At 30.2% G+C, this 22,814-nt stretch overlaps 1 protein-coding gene across 1 annotated transcript in view; it reads right to left on the bottom strand.

Annotated features, from left to right (window-relative positions):
• Nucleotides 1–1,890: 1,890 nt before the first annotated feature.
• Nucleotides 1,891–22,814, bottom strand: part of LOC113370923 (cyclic nucleotide-gated cation channel alpha-3) — a 90,487-nt gene continuing 69,563 nt past the window's right edge. Inside the window, exons 6-9 of the mRNA XM_026611593.1 lie at nucleotides 10,179–10,472; nucleotides 8,018–8,155; nucleotides 4,945–5,106; nucleotides 1,891–1,904 (exon numbers count right to left, since the gene is read on the bottom strand). Coding sequence (XP_026467378.1) covers nucleotides 1,891–1,904; nucleotides 4,945–5,106; nucleotides 8,018–8,155; nucleotides 10,179–10,472 — 608 coding nt within the window. The remainder of the gene's footprint in view (nucleotides 1,905–4,944; nucleotides 5,107–8,017; nucleotides 8,156–10,178; nucleotides 10,473–22,814) is intronic.

Below are 22,814 nucleotides of genomic sequence, written 5' to 3'. Positions count from 1 at the left end.
GATAATAAGTTTTAAGATTGGACAACTTTTGATGGTATTCATTTTTTGTGTAACATTGAACTTTTTCATAAGTTCAAATATTCAATCGAAATTCAGTCAACAGCGTTCACTAACAAAAATCGAGATAAAAATGATGTAATTATTATAATAATTCTTACAAAATGTGTTTGTGGTAAGAGAGTAAAATTTAGGTTTCTTTGTGCTTTTATATACGTTTATGAAGAAATAAAATTGGCTCAAAAATAAAAAATAAATTCGGGGTTTTCAACTTTACTTGCTTTCAATGCATAAAACCTAGGTCCCCACATTTTTACTACGATTGGTTGTGTAGTTATGAATGCTTAGGATAACACAGACATACCTTCATTTATATATATATATATATATATATAGATATATATATATATATATATATATATATTTAATTTACTATTACTTTGGTACCAATCAAGTATTACTGAAATCAAGTGTGACATTAATTAGTTATTTGATATCTCTAGCACTTCTATCCAAGGACCAATTATAAATTTGGCGCGGTATTAATTAATTCAATGCAAACTCTGTGGAATTGCTATGAATGGCATTTTGTTCAAGTTAGCCAACGAAATTTCAAAGCGTATAATCCCGTTGAGATTAATTCACTCTGCGTATGTTCTTATTGCTAACCAATTTACTACGGAGCTGCTTGCTCTATTTCTGTATATGTACAGACAAGTTTTAAGTCCTGATCATTTAATTTGAAAACTTCATATGCAATGCATGCAGTGTTAGAGCAAAACTTGGGTCGGAGTAATTTCGCCAATTCGTAGGGTGTAAGTTCAACATTCGTTCATTCGCGGAAACTTTACGCGTAGACATATAAACGTAGATATATAAATTAATTTATAAATAAATAATTTTAGAATTACTTATATCCATAAGTCACTTAAGATTTCATATCATTATTTTTCAATATTGGCAGGAGTTCAAATGTGTGCTATGAAAACAAACTCCTTTTATATAAAACAATAATTATCCCAATCTGGACATACGGAATTGAGCTATGGGCGTGCGCAAGCAATTCAAATATAAAAAAATACAAATAGCGCAATCGAAAATTTTAAGATGCATTGTGAACGATATGATACGATACCCTACATAAAGACCTAAAAATAAAAACTATTAATGAAATATAAATATATTAAATGATAAAAGAAAGGAGCAAAAAATACCACGAAAAACTACCAGGTTACCCAAACATATTCAAAAGAATTAAGCGAGGAATATCCCACACGAAGATTAAAAAAAATTGGCCATACGATCTTAAATAAAATAAAACTATACAAATAAAAAAAAATTCTTCAATGAAACTTCATATTAAAAATGAAAGATAAAATATATATCGCAGACTTATTGATCCAACCCAAACAATAAGGTACGTTTATAATAAAGATAAAACTAACATTATTAGATTATAGAACGAAATAACTAAATTATTTAAATTTCACTTCATCTATTATAGATGAATTCATTTACTTTTTATTCGATTACTCCTATCGCACTTATAGAATTTGCAAGTCTAAACTCTCCATTAAATTCTAATTTGCCAATCTAAAAATAATCGTCGCGATCGTCTCGCAATGAGAAAATCTTTTTCTAGAGCGTATTTATACATTTCGACGATCGATGCTTCGTCGACGTTCATGATGGGAATCTCTTTAAATATTCATATCACATTCGATTTTATATTCCTATTTAGAAATACGCCATACCGCATGAGAGTCGCATGCAAAAGTTTTTCAATCACAAGAGCGAACTTTCATATGTATTGCGATGCTGGCAATATTGTGTATATTGGTATTTTTGCAAATCACATACGGATATGGGAATGATTTTATGGCGGTTTACAATTTATTGCTCGTTTGCTGGAAATTGATAAAAAAATTAATCTTAATTATAAAAAAGTCAGCGGTAGATGACCTCTTCAAAGTCCAGGCTTGGTTGGCAAAAACTCCAGAATTTGTATGTAAATTTATGAGAATTTTGAGTTTGCCGAGAAAAATTACCTCAAATAATTATAAAGTATAATAATAATAATTATAAAAGTTACACCTTATTACAATTCAATGAGTTGCACCCTTTAGACTACGATCATATTCTATCACATTAAAATTTTCCTCTCAAAATATTAGCAATTTCAGAACAGGTATTTTGAAGTATGCAAATAAAGTAATCAGAGATATTCAACATATTTATTGATAAAAGCAATTGATTGAAACAAAAGTATCTAAAATGTCGAAGTGAGTTTGTGCAAATTCCATGGCCTAGTGATACGTGTTTTTCTAGACTTTTAAATATTGTATTTAATCATACGATAATATAGATTATTTTATATAGATTATTTTATAGTCTACGTCAATTTGGCTATTTATACTTTATCCATTTTTAACTTACCATAAGATAAGTTATAGTCATCGCAAAAAAAAAACGAAAATGAAAATTTGTATATGATTATTTTGGCATACCTTACAAACAATGGACTTTACTTGTATTGACAAAATGAACAACAGGTAAAATTTTTGTAAAGGCAGGCCAGCGTCTCCGGAGACCCAATGAAAAAAGTAAAAAATAATGTTATTTGCGATTGCTTAATAAATTTGTTCAAAATTTGCAAAAAAATCAAGAAAATCAAAGCATAAAAAAATAATTTCAATTTTTTCAAAAATTTCAACATTTCTCAAAAATCTAATTTTTTCAAAGTTTTGCAAAGTTGTTTTTTAATAATTTAGTTTTCGGTACGGGGAAGTTCCAGCCATTTGCCTTAAGGCACGATGCCATGCACCACTGGTTGTTTGTTTTTTTGCCAAACTTGTTGTTCACCAGATTTTTTGAAACCAGATAATCTCTCGGCACACGCGATATAATAATCCACAACGACTTTAAAAATCCATAGAAAATTCAGGTACACATAAAACATCAAATTCATATCATAACTATACTTGAGTGCTTTTTAATGTGTAAATTTATTACTTCACGTTTTCCGTATTCATAAATTTCTCGTCAAAGTGCGTTCAAATGGGCATAGATAAAACTGGATCTATTGTATTATGCTTTCAGTGCCAACGAAAATAGCTCAGCTTCTGAATTATATAACAACGTAATATCTTCTTGTAGGATAGATTTATTTTTCAGTCAAGAATAGATCAAATATGCGCCGGACATTGCAGTCTTCAGATATGCGCAACTGTAAAACATCTTATCCGCTCGTGAAAGCTCATTCACTAGCAATTATTAAAATATTTACTTGTTCCTTGAAATAGGTATAACATTTCAGTCTGGGGTGATATAGTATTCAAAATCAGAAGCTAGTAATTGCAAAATTAAGATGGTCCAAAGTAGGTCATTTACTTTAATCAATTCAACAATTCAACAATTTACAAAATTCTTTTATGATGATATCCCGCCTGTTTTGTTGAGAGTAAATTTAAAAATTTTGCCTTGTCTGTACATACAATTGTTCTTTTTTCTGTTACCTCTCAAAGAGTACAATATACAAATATTAAAAGCAAGAAGATCTCGGCTAAAGTGGGGTAACTTATACGCATATCAAGTATTCAAGCTCATAAATTTTGGATTCGGGCGTTGTACACGGCTCAAATTAAAATAGCGGCAAAACGCGGTACGCTGCGCCGAGCAGGAGAAATCAGAATTTGCGCATTCGGGTACTAGAAACTCATTACTCTCTTCCTGTATTTGAATCCATTAAGGTACATAAAGTGTATTTTGGAATTATTATCAAGATGTAATATCCACAATTAATAGATATAATATCAAATAATTATTCAGAACGTTGAAGCATTTGCATTTAATAATAGTTTTCCGCAACAAGAAACCAATTGTTCAAAGTAAGAAACAATATTTACAAGTATAGGGAGAAGTCCCGTAACGCCGGACGGCACCAAGCACCGGACTCTCTATTTAACACGTATTATTTAAGCAAGTATAAATCTTTTCATTTCAAAATACAAGTAAAGGTGGCATGGGGGACACACAGGTACAGGATCATGCGCCAAACCTCGCCTGTGACGCACACGGCCACGGCGAGAACAACCCTTTTCTGTTTTAGGCGCAAAATCACGGCGTCACCTAAATATCATTGGAAGTAATTCTAGCATATTCATGCATTTACATTTGAGTGGTATGCAAAGATAAAAGTTGTATTGATCGTTATCCGTAAAATGGTAGAATATTATTAGATACTTCAACCAATTTTTGTAGGTGACACCAAATGAACGAAAATGTCCCTTAGCACCAGACACTAAGTCGTCCATTAGTGCCGGACAGAAAACATATTAATATTTCTTTCGAGAATTTACGTAATTTATTCCAATTATTTAATTTTGTTCTGTATGAGTGCTAACGGTCACTACATACCCCAATTTTTCGTATTTCCTAGTCGAAGAATGAAAAGCTTATGGTGAAAGCACCAGCTGAGAGCATCGGTGTGGCCCAGCCAAAAGGGTGTATGAATAGTGACTTTTTTGCAATATCTAAGAATTTTCGTCAAAGATAGATGTGCAGACATTCCAGAGCGTGGAGATGGCTACATATGCGATCAACGCAGGTTATTTTGAAATGTCCGGTACTAGGTGGTACTGTTTAAAATCATATTTTCTGATACCAAAGTTTGATTGATAGTAATAATTATTTTTAGCAAAGATTGCGGCTTTGTTAATTTAGTTTAATTTCTAACTTTGTTATCTAACATAAATCATAATTCAATAAACATTTTGTAAAATATTTTTGACTTATTTATAAATGACCTTAGGTGTCCGCCACTAGGGGACTTCCACCTATATATGCTCAGAGATGAAAGAGGATAACGTTTTCAAGTACATTGGCGATCGTATTATAATATATGCTAAGTTTTTTTATTCATTTATCATTTTATTCATTTATAATTACCTGTCTTATCTCCTTCGTATTTCAGCAATCGCTTTGAAGCTATTGCTTCAAGTCGTATCCTGGCCATAGGATATTCCTTAAGGACGTCCCACATGTCCTTTTTACTTAACACGAAGAGGTCACTGTAGCCCACAGATCGGACGCTTGCTGTCCTTCTATTTCCTAATCAAATAAAATAATAATAATGATGGATCTTAAAATTTGAAACAATAAATAAATAAATAAATGCATGCGACTGAATCTAAGCCCATCGTAATATACTACCTGTAGGTATTATAAAAATAGATAAATGTACAATATTGGTTAATTTGGAAAACATGGGCTTAGATTGGTAATAAAAAATCAAATGTTGATAGTTCTATATTATTAAATTATTATAAATAAACTAATAAAACTAAAAGCAATTTCGATGACATAATAATAATTTGACTTAGCTTGAAACAACAATTTTAGGTACTCAGTAACAATTTTATCACAGATGCTCCATTACATCTCAAAAAAATCTAATAAAATTTAAATAAATATCTATATGTTACTAAGTATAATTTTTGAGGTTTATGGTTAGAATTTGCAACTTTGCGAATTCTGATTTAGATTTAATATGATTATATTATCTGTTACATCAACATTTAATTTTGATATCGGTTAGCATTTGATTTTTAATCAAAATGAACAAGATTAAATATCAAATACTCTTCCTCAAGTTTATTAAAAATACAATATATTTCAAAAATATCAAATTTAGAAAATATAAAAATCATGCTAAATTCCAAAAGATTTCATAATATAAGGCAGATCAAACGGAGTGGTGTAATAATGGACTAAATTATCTTCTAATAACTAATTAGGTATTTGGCAATTAAGGACTGATTCCTGGTCAATATTGTACTCTAATTACGGGGTTCTACTTTTAAATAAATCCAGCACTACACCATTTCAGCTTATCTAGCTAGATATAATAAACTGGGTTCAATCGATTCAAATACCAAATAGAAAATACAAAAGTAAATACTTTCAACCTACAGCTCGGGGTCACATGCGTCGTTTTCAATCAATCTGCTAAAATATCGAGGTATACGATATATAAATATTACGTGAATACCTATCAAAATAAGGTGATGGAAAATATTTTTTAATATATATTGAAGAAAAAAATTAATAAGATAAAAAATGTGTATGAATAGAGAAGTGATATTTGGACTAACATACTCATAACAGATTCCTGAGTGACGTTTCATAAAATCGAAAATTCCTCAAAACGTAATTTGTCAGAAATGTAGATATTGAAAATATAAAATGCATTAAAATGTTTGCGGAATGTTGTAGATATTAGGTTTTTGGTATGGAGAAAAGTTACAAATAATATACATCTTATAGAAGTTTCTATTAGTAGTGAAGGATTTTAGTAAGGTGACCATATTTTCTAAGTCAAAACCGGGACGGAAATTTTTAGCTATGCTAATCCGGGACGGTGTAATAGTTTTTTTTATAAAAATATTTTTTTAAATCAGAATTGCGGACTTTCAGTAAGAATTTTACTATTTGATTATATGTAATACTTCTTAATCTATCATAGTATATCTTATTCGGAGGGGGTGGGGGTAGTATGGTAAAAAATGTATTATTATTTTAAAATAACAGAACGATTTAGAGATCCATATTTTTTTTTTAATTACAATTACTGACTGAGGATTTCAGTCTTCAAACTTTTTATAAAATTTGTTTAATTTTATTCAGAATTATTTAAAAATAATTAACAGGCATTCCAGGTGATAAAAAAATTTATTTTCATAATTAGTGTTAATTTTCGTAAAATTGAAAATAAAAGTTCAAAATTATTAATGTGAGAAGCTATTTTAACCCGTCTTGGGAGTTTTGTATACGGCAATTTCCTCATTCATAACGTATTATTGTTTCATATAAAACATATATATATATATATATATATATATATATATATATATATAAGCCTGCTATTTGTACGTACCATTTTCAGATATTTGATGGTTGTATTTTTATTATCAAGTAAGATCAAAGATTCAACTTTTATCATATACTTTTCGAAAACCCGGGACAATCCGGGACAAAAAATCTAAATCCGGGACAAATATTGTTATCACAAAAACTCGGAACACAAGGTGCAAATCCGGTATGGTCACCTTACATGTAAAGACCTTGAAATATTAATTGATTTATTTGTAGGCAACAAAATGGTTCATCTGAAGGTTGTGTATGGAATATATAAAGTTGTAAAATATAAATATGTATTCGACATAATAGTAGCAAAATAATAATGATTTTTTAATTTTTTTCCCAATCAGGAGTCTGTTATCGATTCGATGCAGTAATGATATATAAGAAATAGGAAGCGTTACAAAACAATTAAATAGACAGACGATAAACAAACGAATGTGTGTGTGTCTTGAAATTGAAATGTGTTGAGAGCAAAGGGGTCGTTTTTTGGGACTTACTTACCCATGATATCGGCCCGCGATACTCTGAGCGTGTGTACTAGAAACGATAACATGGATATATGATGAATCCTCTCAATTATCGTAACGTACGATTTCATTTAGTTAAATATGATTAAATTTAACATATCGCGACATAATGAACGAACGAACGATGTAAAAATAAAAACAAAAATATTCATATACAGTGCAAGTGATTGATATGATTCAGTTGAAACAAGCGGTAAATGATGCGGTTGCACACCAAACTATGAACACTTAGATCTTAAAAATGTCATAAAACTTGTATAAAACCAGCCGCAAAAATAAACAGATAAAATAATATGCCAGAGTGCTCTCTTACGCCCGCGACCGTTTCTGTACGATGCCAAGGTACGCAACTGACATTTAAAAAAAAAATAAAGTTTTCAGAATACACAAACTCTATTCAAAAATTAAAGTTCAAGAATACAGACAGACACACATCTATGTATTAATAGAATGCGGAAAAGTGCGGCAAGGTGGCCGGTCGTAGGGAGATCGGACGGCGCATAAAAGAATCTAAAAAAAGTTTTTACGTAATGTTCGTTCAATTGTCGTTAGATATTTACCAAGTTGTTTACCTGCAGTGCCCATGTTTAGGATGCTAATTTCGCCGAAATACGAGCCTGCTTTGAGCGTCGCCAGCACCGTCTTGCCGTTATCAGCCACCACTTGGAGTTTGCCCCGATTCACTATGTACATCTCCTTGCCGACTTCACCTGCAGGCGACACACATATATCAAATATTTGTGCATTGCCCTCCTATTTAGTTCTGAATTATGCACATACGGAACACACACACATAGACACACGTATATATTGGGCCAATTTTGCCGTGAAATAGACCAATGTTATGCCAAGATTGTGTTGTACTGCTTTTTTCATATAAAATGGTACTAAAAACTGCCAAAATACTATATGATTTCTATGTAGTCAGGCATTTGATATATAAAAATTAACCCAGAATTATGCGTACACACATGGATATACATATAAATTGGGCCAACTCTCCATGAAATAGACCAATGTAATGCCAAAGCTGTGTTGTGCTGCTTGTTTCATATAAAATGGTACCAAAAGCTCGTTTCATATGAAAATTATCCTAGAAAACGCACAACGTCAAAATAAAATCTTATTATAAGTTCATCTTTACGATGTATATTTATAACACATGCGAGAAGTTAGATTTTATGTGCAGAATGTCTGATTCCATAGCAAATACATAGCATTTTGACAGTTTTTAGTACTATTTTATATGCAAATCAGCAATACAACATTTTCAATATTGATTAGAACTGACCCATATATACATATATGTGGGTAATAAACAATAATCAAAAATGCTTGAAAATTCAACAAAAAATAAGTTTTTACTCCTCTGAGTACTGTTTCAATATTTTTTTAGTTCAGAAGGTTTAAAAACATATTGTTAAATATTTTGAATAGTTATTATTAATTATAGTAAATTTGGTAAGAATCTCGGAATTTGAGATACCCAGCTATAAGTCTGTAAAATACTTGTATATTGACACCCTAAAGTTGTCTCAAAACCTACATATGGTAGAGTGTCATTACCAGTTGGGTATCTCGAATTCCAAGGTAAACTTACTATAATGACTAAACTATTATAATTTTTACTAAATGTCTCCTTTTTCTTCAACATTCTTTATTTATTTAAACAAAAACATTATTTTATACAAAGTTTCGTGCATATGGTACGTCCTGTTTTTAATGACACTAAATAATAATCAAAAATGCTCGAAAATTCAACAAAAAATAAGTCTTTACTCCTCTGAGTACTGCTTCAATATTAGTTAAGCTCAGAAGGTTTAAAAACATACTATATATCATATAAATGAAAGCATCACAATGTCTTAGTAATAATTAAATATACGGAAGTAGTATTATATAAAAAATCGATTATTGTTATATTGTGCCCTTGTTCAATTCTACAGTAGGCTCCTGATTTTGCTATTTTTATCCAAAAATTTGAAATTTCAATTAATTGAAAACATTTTGGTTCGTCTACTTTGAAGCAGTTTTCAAGCTGTAATTAAAATGTGGGCTTCCAGTAGCCAAGTAGTTACAGCCACGGGCAGGCTGATGTCAAGCAGTAGCGACATAAAATTTTATTTGTAAGTATAGATGACAATATATTTTACAGTAAAAATAGCTTTTCCCCAAAATTGTTGCACCAATAAAAACTTCATCATTATTATAGAAAAGTTGTAATAACAAATTCATCACATAGAGATAGAAGATTGTTTGAGTTGCCATAATTAAAACCATGTCATTAAAAAATCAGCGAAGTCACACAAGACTTGTTATGTTCTGTTTTTTTATATATGATAATAAAATAAAATTTAGAAAAAAATTGTCTATTGTAAATAATACCAACGCAAGATACATTTTTTATGTTTGCACTAGTTACTATTAGTTCGCTGTTGCTGAAAAGGGATAAATTATATTTGCATGATATCTTTCTTATATATTTATATAGTAACAATCTGTGCTTTGCCCAAGGGTAGGTCTGCGGGTAGTTTTAAACTCCAACTCGGATCATGAAAGCCTAATGCAAAATATTTTCAATTGAAAACATATTTTATATACATATGAAAACTATGTGATAAGTTGATCAGAACAATGGCGGATTTATATTTCAATCGATTACATAAATTTTTTGTAATATTGATAATATTTAAAGATTCGTATATCTACACTAATATTTCTAACTTCCTTTACCTTTCCTGCAGATAAAGTCTCCTGGTGAGAACAGCACAGGCCTCAGTCTGAGCACGAGCTCGCAGAGAAATCCAGCTTCCGTGTTTTGGAATATTTCGACCCGTTTCAGCGTGTCCAGATGAACGTTGATAGCAATTTCTGCTTTCAATTTATCCGGCAGACAGCTGACAGCTCGTTCTTCGTCCGAACACTTTTGCGTCAACCATAGATAATCGAACCATTTTATCACCTTGAATTGCAGCTTCTGAGGAACCCGTCTGATGCGCATGTAGGTCTTCACACCGTCCAGTTTTGCTAGAAAGAGGAAAAAATAATATTTAGATTAGGGATTGAAAAACCAGGAAACGACAGAAAATATAAGAATTTAATTATTATGCAGAAAATTTCTAGATCATAGATTTTGTCGATTTATTTTTTTTCATAGCAAACTATACAAATTACATTCAGCTATATTTTATTAGAGGTATATATTATTTGACTGCGTGAGAAGGATCGCTTTCCTGCGATGGCACCTTCTTAGATGTTATGTGATATTTTGTAGTGAATCATTGCAGATTCATTTTTTGAGACGCTTTGGTGGTAAAGGCTTGAGCAGATCACACGCTAATTCGTGTGGATGACGACTTATACGAGCTTAGTATCTGGAGCAGTAAAGACTAATTTCTTTTTATATAGTTCAAATTCTGAGATCTTGATGTATCAACCAATTGAGAACGTATTTTGGAGTGTTCACGATTTCTTTCAAAATTTTATTTTGGAACCTTTGAAGAATAGTTATGTTCGATTTACTGGCCGCACCCCATAGTTGTAGGCCGTAGAACCATATTGGTTTAATAATTGTCTTGTATATTAGAAGTTCATTTTCTATTGTGACTTGTGATTTCGAGCCCATTAACCAATTAAGTTGCCTACGTGTTAATTCAAGCTGCTGGCGCTTCTTTAGAATATGTTCATGCCAGGTTAGTCTTCTATCTAAATGTATTCCCAGATATTTAACTACATTGGATACAGGAACCAAATCACAATTCAGCAGGGGCATGAACCTTGTCGTAAGGTAAAAGTAACATGAACTGATTTAGAGTCTTAAATTTCCATTTTTCCAGTTTGAACCCCAGTTTGGCCTTTAGATTAATTTTTATGTCGCACACCCAATCCAGACAACTCTTCTGTGAACCTGTGTTATCATTGCGAATATTCATTTACAAATGTTAGGTATTAAAAATAAATTACTTCTTTAATTCAGAGATGGTCCATTAATCATGTGAAATTTTTGGAGGAAGGAGGGGTTTGACAAAAAATCACAAAATATCACGTGGGAAAGGTAGGGGTATTTATTTTTTAATTATTTTCACGTGTATTTATTTTTTACCTGATTTATTTTTTTTAAATTCCAAACATTTTCACATTTTTTTCTCATAACTAAAAACACACGTAATGTTCGGTGGAGAAAGGAGTTAATTTTGAATATTACAACGTATCACCAAGGGGAGGGAGCATCCGAAAATCCTTAAAAATCGATCACGTGATTAATGGACGCCCCCTCAGGAGACAAACCGGGTGGAGCAAAAGTATTGTCGAGTAGAAACTATTTCATATATTAATTTGACCATCAATTATTATTTCCAAAATATAAAACAATTTCAATTTAAAGATATGAATACATAAAATGGAGTCAGAATCAATAACTTCATATATGCAATATGCTGGATATAATCCTGCAATGTCAGAAATATTTTATAAACACGGAAAAATGCATGAAAGCAGAAAAATTGCACCGCCATTGTGATTTATACCGTTTGAATAGATTGAAAAATTTTGTAATCAATTCAGTTTCAATCGCAATCCGGTTATTTCCAATCATTTATGCAGAAGGTAAGAATTCTTGAAGCGAATACAAGATTGCCTATTTATCGAACCAGATCTAGCGGCAACGTGATAAATTGGATTTGTGGGGACCGAGCAAATTTACAACGGCGCTCGATAATAAATTTATTTGATTAGTGTAACAAACGTATTTTATGAAACTGAAATCATTTTAAATTCAAATATTTCAAAAACATTCAAAAGGATAAAAAATTAGACGATAGTATCGTGTTTACACAAAGAGAAATCGCGGCAACGAAACGGAGAGAAGACTTTTTATTTATCTTCACGATTTGAAAAGTTTATTAATTTGAAAAATATATAAATGTAAAATATGAATTTACATCTTCTTATATATAAAAATGGAACGCAAAATGTGTTGGTAAGCGCATAACTCAACAACGCCTGGACCAATTTGGCCAATTATATTTTTAAAATATTCGTTGAAGTCCAGGGATGGTTCTTACGGCAAGAAAAAATCGAATAATTTTCGGAAAATCCCTAAAAACGGCTCTTTTCTTTTTCTCATACATACATTTACAATATATGTGGGAATCAAGTAGGCAACGGAATTTGTAGAAAAAACAATTATTCATGTCATGACATTTTGTGTAGTTTTTGATAATCTAATTTTTAATATATTTTTATAAACATAGAAATATTTTTCTATTAATTAACGAGCTATATTGGCAGCCAAAACATTGATGTAAAAGAATTAAATTTTAAAATTCAAGAATTGCAGGCGAATCGATGATATATAGAGCAGTTGATTTGGCAACTAACCTAAGACGATGTAGTTAACTATCCACCGGAATTTTTAAACTCGATGGATTTACCAGGATCATCTCACAATCTTCAATTAAAACGCGCCTTTGCAACCGCACAAATTTAGCGATAAAAAAACTACTAAACAACGTGATGGAAGCAACTATATTGATTGGAAAGTATAAAGGAAAAGATGTTTTCATACCGTGCATCCCAAAGATTCCGACTGATGTGTCATTTGAGTTTAAACGACTATAGTTTCCAGTGCGTTTATGGTATCATTAAGTGTTTGTGGTATTAATTTGGAAAACTCATGTTTTTCACATGTTCAATTGTATGTTGCCTGTTCCCGTATTGGAAAAGATTTGTTTGTCTATGCGCGAAGTAATCAAACAAAAAACATCGTTTATCACAAAGCACTACACTAAAAATAGAACTGATTTTTGAATTATGATTTACATGATTAAAATTACTTACTTTAAATGCTTATAGTGTTTCATTCAATTATTTTTAATTTACACCGAATTATTACCAGGGTGACCGTTCTGTTCAGGATAATTTTTTGAAAAGAATATAAAAAGGTAGGAACAAAACACCGCCACATCACAAATTTTTTTGACGGGACGAAGTCTGTCGGGTCGGCTAGTATGTATATAAAATATATCAGTTATTGTTTGTCATATTTTATACATCACTTTGAAAATTATTATGCAAAGTTAATATATAACAACAATTAATCACTTATGAGACAAAACTGCGGGCTTGCACATTATAAAGCTAACGCAAAATAAAGTATAGAATGAAAGAGAAGTATAGCTTTGTAAAATTATTATTAATTACAAATTATGTGATATAGAAAATGATAACGCCATTCATAACACAAACAAATGAACTAAATTTCCGCAGAGTTTCGATGTGAATAATCCGCGGTCTTCTGTCATTAACGCTCCCACAGCTACAATCAATACACATTACACTATACATTATGAATGTAAATATGTCATACCCAACAAAATTCATTATTATTCAATAAATTATAGATGCTTCAATATATAATATCCGAATTATGGCAACAAATGACTAAACTGGTAAAGTTTCAATATGTAAACGCATCAAAGCGGGCTGCGATCTGGTGGTGCAAAAATATTGTCTAATTATGAATAATTATTGTGTGATTAATTACCAAATGCTTTTGTTAGGTTACCAAATGTTTACTGTTTTGTTGTAATACCATTATGGTGCGCGATTAAATAATAAAATAGAAATAATTGACATTAAATTATAAAATAGAAATAATTGACAGGACGCCTATTGACATGATGCAAGACAATTTTAATTGAAATAAATCAGGTTTTGAGGAAATAGAAAGCCATTGATGTCATTAAAAAATGAATCAGATAAAATTATTCAAAAAGTGAATATTATCGTAGTGATCTAAACACAAGTCGGCGATTTACCAAACGGCAAAATGTTGAAGTTTTGCTCAATTAAGAGTTTACCATGTTTGGAAGCATTAGTTATAGTTATTGTAAATTCAATGAATTATCTAAATTAATTTAGTACAAATTTATAATTTGAATCTGAAAGAATCACAACTTTTCGAATATTCAACATTCAGTTTTGAGCTGTTCAAATTTTCAATTTTTCATTCAAATTCAAAATGTTTAAATGACCACGAAGCTGATCCTGAAGTTCATCTGAGATTCTCTGTTATAACTATTTATTTACAATAAATTTATTTACACAGCATTCGGTTTTGTGCGCGAAAAAATTTTATTTACATGAAATTGAAAGAAAATAAAAATTATAAATTATTAGCTCATCTGGGATTCTCTATTATAATTATCTACTTACAGCAATAAAATACAGATTTTTAAATGTCATTATATAATTATGGCTGGTTTAGATGACAAATTGACTGTAAATTGATAATAGCAATCAGAACTTTCAATAGTTCTACAAACTGGTGATGACCTTCTATAAAAATGGCATAAGGAAATTAAACGAGTGACCTAATCTATGCTATATATTTAATTATATTCGGATTTTTTCTAACAAGGAGAACCTCAGATTTACTCTTCGGGGATTTTGCTGAAACTTTGCATGATAATAGACCTTATAGTCAAACCGAATACCTAAAACCTATTTTTTAAATTTAGATTCATAGATAAGGAGTTAAAATAATCGGGTTTAAATCCCGTCTCGATAGATCTATCAATTGAAGCGCTTGTTCCTACTTTTTGCATTGGGATCCATAGATTAGCGAGTTTAAAATGATCAGGTTCGAATCCCGCCTATATTGCTCTAACAAATAAAGCGCTTATTCCTCCTTTTTGCATTTGGATTCATAGATGAGACAGTTAAAAACGACCGGATTCATATCCCGACTCGATAACTCTATCAATCAAAGAGATTGTTTCTACTTTTTGCATTTGAATTCATAGATTAAAAAATTGAAAATAATCGGGTTCAAATCCTGTGTGCGTATAATTTGCTTTTAAAAGTGTTAACGTATGATTACGTTTTCGATGGAGCAATATGTAGTAAGGGCATCTATGTTTTCAAATGACTTCTGCTTGTTATCAAGCAGATAAGTCCATAGCTCCTACCACTAAACCACGGAGAAGACCCACAGCAAAAAAAATTCTACAGGGGTTTGAAATATAAAATAAATCATGGATGGTAATTTGAATTCAATGAAAAATGTTTGACCCTTAATAGCAATTGAGGACAATAACATGCCCCCATATTGTGATATATACTGAAAATCCAATCATTTGAAAACATTGAAGAGCAAATTCATTACCATTTCTCCAAGAACAACGAATAAAAGTCAGAGCAGATAAAGTTTTATACCTCATCCGAGCACAAAGATAAAGTATGTTTGAGTTGTTGGTTGATTTAATATATTCCCCACCGCCGCCACCAAGGCAAGGTACATGCCTGCGCGGCGGTGTTTGTATTGCATGACGTCACCAAGGAATTGCTCAGAGTTGGCGGTGAATCCGTTCGCGATGCTGATGCATCGATTTCAGTTATTTCTTATATATGCACTTCAATTTTTATTATTGGTTTTTAATAATTAATGCATTGTTGCATAATTAGTAGTTGTCGTCAGTCGAATGAAATACAAATTTGAATTAACAAATAAGTAAAAAGTACCTATGCTATTTTACATATAAACTATTATACACAATTTTGAATCATAATCCGATTAATATTAGGAATTTAAATATTAAAATTCTTCAAATATGAACTGTAAAATATCCGGTAAAAACTTAATTTTTTACGCTAAAAACCTTTAAACACTTGTAACTTTTGAAAGAATTGTCATAGAGAAAGCTCTATTTGGTGGTTCATCCATTATACACTTCTTTAAATTATCTATCAGCCAGGGCAAGAAGTTTTGCCCAAAGATCGTTTTCAAATTTTCACATTTTTAACATGGTAAAGTATTTGAACATAATTTAAAATATTTCAGTAGCAGCTTTCTAACTTCCTAGAAAATATACTGTATAAATTCTAGTATATCAAATTTTTCAAAAAAAAAGATCTAAAAAGACATTATGACCTTAAGGCTATGCTATATTTTGGGTCATTTGCGATTTATGCGCTAACAGTTAAGATTATTGGAATAAATATTAGTGCCCCATATGTGTGGCTAAATGACAAATTTTTGATTATTTTTTAATATTTTCGACTATTTCTAAACTGAAAATAGAGTTTGCATGTTTGTATGACGTCATGTTAGGGGCCTCTTCTCTATATATGATTATTATTTATAAATAAATATTATTTCTGTATATATTATATATATACATATATATATATATATAACATATATTTTACACAGAGTGTAACTATTGGTGAACCGCGCAGTTGTGGTTTACAGCCATTAATAAAAATTCAAATAATTCCAAATAGCCCGAATCCGGCGCTAAATACATTAATTGTTGAAATCCTATCGTCAAATAGTATTATTTTCGCGCTACTAATATTTACCATAATTTATACAACCTAATTTGATGTAATATTTTACCGTCATTTGCATTTATTGCCTGCGTCACAAACCGCGCATTATACGGGATCAAAGCTAATAAATACACTTCATATAATAATATCATCACAGAGATCGATTTATCAAAAAATATGCCTCAGGCTGCTTATACACACAAGTTTTTTATAGATTTTCCATATCGTTATTAATTTTTGTCTCATATAATTTGTTATTGTAGAAACCAGCCAATATCAGTCATAACAAAATAATCAACAATAATAATGTCGGAAAGCATAATTATGTATGACATAAAAAATTTGCTTCTAGTTTTTTTCTTTATATTAGAAATTTTTTCCTCCTCTACATATGTTTATAATTTTATAGTATAATAAGTTACGTTTTCTACGATTTTTTATATTAAATTTCTTCCTGGTTTGATATGAAGTTGATAATTTATTAATTCAAAAAATAAGAATTGTTGATCCATGGCACAAAGTAAATTATTCTTGTTGAATTTTAATTATTCTTTGGTTACCGATATTTTATTAATGAAACGATGATTAAATATTACTCAATAATTAAAATTAAATAGTAATGTCACTCTCTAGCAAATACACAATATTTTTCTCGATACATACATCACGAAATGCGATTGAATCGATCGGAGCAATATCAATTATTAAAGAATGCTATGAATAACCAACATTTTTTTAGAATTTCATCTATAAATAAATCTAGAGTAAATAAAAATATCAATCTTTCAGCTGTTATTTTTTCCACCCAGAAAAATACGTGAGCGCATCATCAGTTTAAAATATTTTTCATCACGATAAATACTACCAGTGAAAATACTGTGTTGAATAAAATAGTTTTTTTTTAAATATTTGTCAGGTAATCCTATAACAAAACGGATGTATCAGCTTTTTTTAGAAAATTGTAGTCCAGCCAGGTACACTTTCAATTGCCAGTCCTGATAGAAACGAAAATATTATTTTTATCACAATTCATCACAATAAAATTGGCGGCACATGACTGTATGAATAAATGCTTCAAAAAATTTTATTTATTCTGAACAAATAGTAAAGTCAAAGCAACTATGAAGTTAAATTTCATACTTTTTATTACCCAAAATGACATGTTATAGGACATTCCACGTTTTAGTACAAAATGTTGTAGAATAGATCGTTAGTAAAAATATTCTGTTTTGCTGCTCGTTTCAATTTTATAGCAAATCCTCAACACATTGAACGCGAAACTATTATTCTGCAGAATGAAAACAGCCAGGTGGGTGCATTATATTTATAACTATGTGTATCGAAGTAAAAGCAGGGTTGCAATTCTCTTTAGTAGAATATGTAATGCAAATTTTGAATAGAGGGGTAAGATAAAAGTTATACCTTGTTTAGGTAATATATTTTTTACTTATTACTAGGAGGATCGCATCACCAAATGTAACAAATTCATTTTTGGGTACAGTTTACTTTGCAAATTTTTATTTATATTTATTCTTATAATTACGATTTGATACAGTTTATAAATATATATAGAAATATTTTAGATAGAGTTTATACAAAAACTGACATTTTAGAAAACTATTTATTGTTGATAATATTTTTTTTATTCGTCGTTGAGTAGAACAAAATAATAATAATTGACTAGAATGAAATAAGTTTGAATACAATTATATATTTTTATTTATACATAATTTTTAAAAATAAGGTCGTAAATATCTTTATACTAGTGAAACTGAGGACAGCTATCAATTTCCATCAGTGTTTTCATCAATCTAGTACATTTGTCATTCTAATATTGAAATGTGATCAGGAATTAACTGTGTATGATAATATTCAAGAATTTCGAATATACTTAATTTATCATTATCCACAATGTATTTTTTTATTATTATCTCTTTTATTTACAATTGTCCAGTAAAGGACATTCAATAAATTTGATGAATTTACAATAGTCGGCCGAACAGGGAGATTGTATACTACAAGGGCATGTTGGAAAAAACAACTCAGTAGTTGTTTTTCCATTCGATATAAAATTCACAATGTATTTTTTTATTATTATCTCTTTTATTTACAACTGTCCAGTAAAGGACATTCAATAAATTTGATGAATTTACAATAGTCGGCCGAAAAGGAAGATTGTATACAACAAGGGCATGTTGGAAAAAACAACTCAGTAGTTGTTTTTCCATTCGATATAAAATTCACAATGTTTTATTGATAATTATATAATTTTAACTATTTACTTATTAAATAATTTCTTATAAATAATAATTAAGTTATTTCCATTTTTTATCAGGAGGGTTGATGGCTTAAATCCAGTGGCGTTTTTCTTTTCAATCTTCTTGGATAGTTCTCTGTTATCAAGGAATTTGCTAATGAATTTGGATGACTGATTAGCTAGTTTCTATGCTTGTGCACTGTTTTTATTATTACTTCATTTATGGTAGGCGTATTCGTGTCGACATGAAAGAACCAGTTGGGAACATATTTTGGACAACTAAGGCAATTTTCAAAAATTTGTTTTAAAATTTCTGTATTATTTCTATATTAGTCTTAGGAGCACTGCCCCATAATTGTATACCATAGCACCAAATTGGTTTTAATAAAGATTTATATAAAAGTAGCTTATTATTGTATGAGCTTAGTTTGGATTTATGATGATAAAATAAATAATGCATTCCATTGAGCAGCCAAGCTAAGAGAGGACAAAAATTAACTATTTTTTTGCTTTTAGTATTGGAAGATACTTTGGATTATTTCATTACTAAAATGTTATTTATAGTATTAACCCTTTCCGAGTGGTCATTTGATCATAATATTTTTTATATATTATTTAAACAACAATATGAACTTAAGGGTCATTTTGCTGATATGACTTAACTAACTACGTTGGTTTTAGAGATAGCAATCCTAACAGTTGTCCTATCTCTACGTGATAAATTTTGTTATTAAAATTCCTGTAATGAAATAATGATCACTGAAAAATCTTCTATAAATACAACAACGGTAAGAACTATTTTCACTTGAAAACATATTGCCATCTACATTTCCAAGTGCAATTCGATGTCACTACTGCTTGATATCAAGCTGCCCGAGGTGGGTATCGATCCTGGGACCTATCTTTAATATTCCATAGCGATAACCGATAAACCATGCAAGAAGTCTTAATCTTAATATTTTACAGAAAATTTCTTATTTATCATTTTTCCGGTCTAGATCGTGCAAAATAGCCGATTTTCCCAAGTTTTCCTCTCTCAGCCCTGACTGGTGCATATGCGGCACAAACTCGGGCGTTGGTTTCGCACAATGTTATGCTAGACGTCGAAGAACTAAGCGTTAGCATCGTAAGAAATCGTTAAATGTTTTATTCTCAGATCCATTGCAAAAAGTTGCAACACAAAGAGCAATCATGATCCCTCTCGTTCATCGGTTACAATGTAAAGATACTAAAGGTACACAATTCAGAACTTTTTCTATGGAACTCATCACGATCCAAAATATTATTATAGCAATATTTTGTGATCGAAATGAAATTGAAAAATTATTTATTATAGAGAGCATACTGGTAATGACACAGGTATTACTAAGTGTTTTGTGATAGAATTTTTAGTTTTCAGCGAATTTTTATAAAATGATAATTGATACATAATACTAATACAGCCAAGCATATATTGATAATTACCTGATATAAGATTTAGTCATAATATTGTTTAAAATTATGGGAACAAAATAGGAATTTAAACATTGATAGCTTGATTTGATAAAAATCTTTAGAGAATAACTTCTTCCCAAAAATTTTCGAAAACCACTGAAAAATCCGAAGAAAGTAAACCTTACCTACCATGCCATCCCTAAAGATAGATTTTCCAACTAAGTATATATCCATCTGCTGTTATTTCAATTATCCTCAACTAAAATTAATAGCAAAATTATAGAAAACACACACAAGAAATATTGTCAACTTCTATTTTCAAAAAGTTATTTCAGTGTGAACACAAAGGATAATAAAATCTGAATGGGATGTCAAAACCATAGCATGTGCAAGCAAAGAACACCAACAAGAAGGTTTCTTCTATCATGATAGTGGAATAAGTCGAGGTTAAATGATATTAATCTTACGAAGAATCTATTATGAAATGAATTAGCTAAAACTTCTTTCTGTGAATAAAAACACTAACAGTAGCAATCTCATCAGGAACCAGTAAAATCATATATAGTTTTAAGTTCAAAATATAAGTGGTATGAGATTTTATAATTCTCATCACATCTTGTTTTTATACACTTAATATTTTAATGCACAAATATCTTGTATGGTTTTCTATAATTTTGCTATTAATTTTATTTGAGGATAATTGAAATAACAGCAGATGTATATAAACTTAGTTGGATAATCTATCTTTAAGGATGACATGGTAATTATTATTATGGTTAACATTTTTGGATTTTTCAGTGTTTTCAAAAAATTTTGTGTAGACTTAGGTTTATTATATGTTGTTATTCACTAAAGTTTTATTGTTATCATTGTAAACTATATTATAACTATATCTTATATTACATTCTAAGAATTATAAGTGTTATGTTTATATCAAAGCAATTTGTTTATAAGTAAAAATAGCACATCACGGGTATTGATGCTTCCAATAAATGTCATCATTATTACACAAATTATAATAATAAATTGATCAAAAAAAAGTTGAATCAACCTTTTGCCTTCTTCAAAGCCACGTAATTAAGAAGTCATCATAATAAGTTTATAAGATTATTATAAATAATCATTTATATTTATTTATTAACTTCTTAAAAGGCTAAATTATTGTAATCGTCCAAAAATCGAAATTGATTTTTTTTGCATATTTCCATGTTTTGAAAGTTTTTTTTTTTATCGGCAACATTTTTTCATTTATTATTTAATAGACAATCAGAAGACATAGTTTCTATTAGCCTATGTGATAAATTATATTTTATTTGTTTTGAAAGTTTATGAACATTTTGGTATACCGTGTGTGTGTGTGTTTTATGTGGTTCGACAACCGATTTGAATGATTCCAAAAACATTCGATTCCTATTGATATGGAGGTGTGCTGATTAGTTTTTGGCAAAGGTAGGTCCAGCCGTTTCGGATATACGGAGCACGGAGTGTAGAGAATAAAAAACGAATTTTTTGAGAGAACGGAGCATCCGATTTGAATGATCCAAAAAACATTCAATTTGTAATGATCGGGAGAACTGGTGATTAGTTTTTGGCAAAGACAGTTTTGAGAAAATTAAGCATCTGATTTGAATGATTCAAAAAACTTTTTGCTCTGAAATATTCCTCTAACATTTCGTTACGAAACGAGAAGTTCCAGAAATTTGCCTCAAAGCACGATGCCATACACCAGTAGTTACTTTTCATTTTATTTAATTAATTATTACTATTATTGTTTTTTTTAATAACTTATAGAACTTGGTCGAATTATATCTATTATTTCTCAGCCTAATAAACCAAGTCGCCATATAAGCCAACTGGTATACTTGTGTTGGAATATACTGCAGAAAAATATGTAAATAAAGTCATTTTATAGCTTATATATCCCTAGGATTTCATAAATCGTAAATCAATTCATTTGCGTAAATAAAAATGACGTGGTCCGGGATCGAAAAATGTGATCTGAAAAATATTATCTCACTTTTCGCGATAGGTGCTTCACAACAGGCGGATATGAGGAAAAAATATGAATAAATTTCGGCTTTTATGAAAGCAACGTGCACGTAGTTCCATCGTTGTTCGGAATTCTCGTTAGATATATACCGCGTGGTAGAGAAGTTTCTGGTGACAGACAGGGACAGTCGGGAATTTTGGGAATGCGAAGGAGCGAGATGGAGATGTTGTCTTCTCGCCCAAAGGTCAAATTGTTTAAGGACCTAGAAGATAAAAGCGAAGGCAAATGATGCGTTAACAGGAGAACGCCTTGTCGTACTATAGTTAGGAAATACTTAGCCAGAATCGGGCTTTTG

The sequence above is a fragment of the Ctenocephalides felis genome, unplaced genomic scaffold (genome assembly GCF_003426905.1).
Source record: "Ctenocephalides felis isolate EL2017-DRISC unplaced genomic scaffold, ASM342690v1 CF-g0.4_SCAFFOLD_01492, whole genome shotgun sequence".
Classification (NCBI taxonomy): Eukaryota; Metazoa; Arthropoda; class Insecta; order Siphonaptera; family Pulicidae; genus Ctenocephalides; species Ctenocephalides felis.
This window is presented reverse-complemented; position numbering and strand designations above follow the sequence as displayed.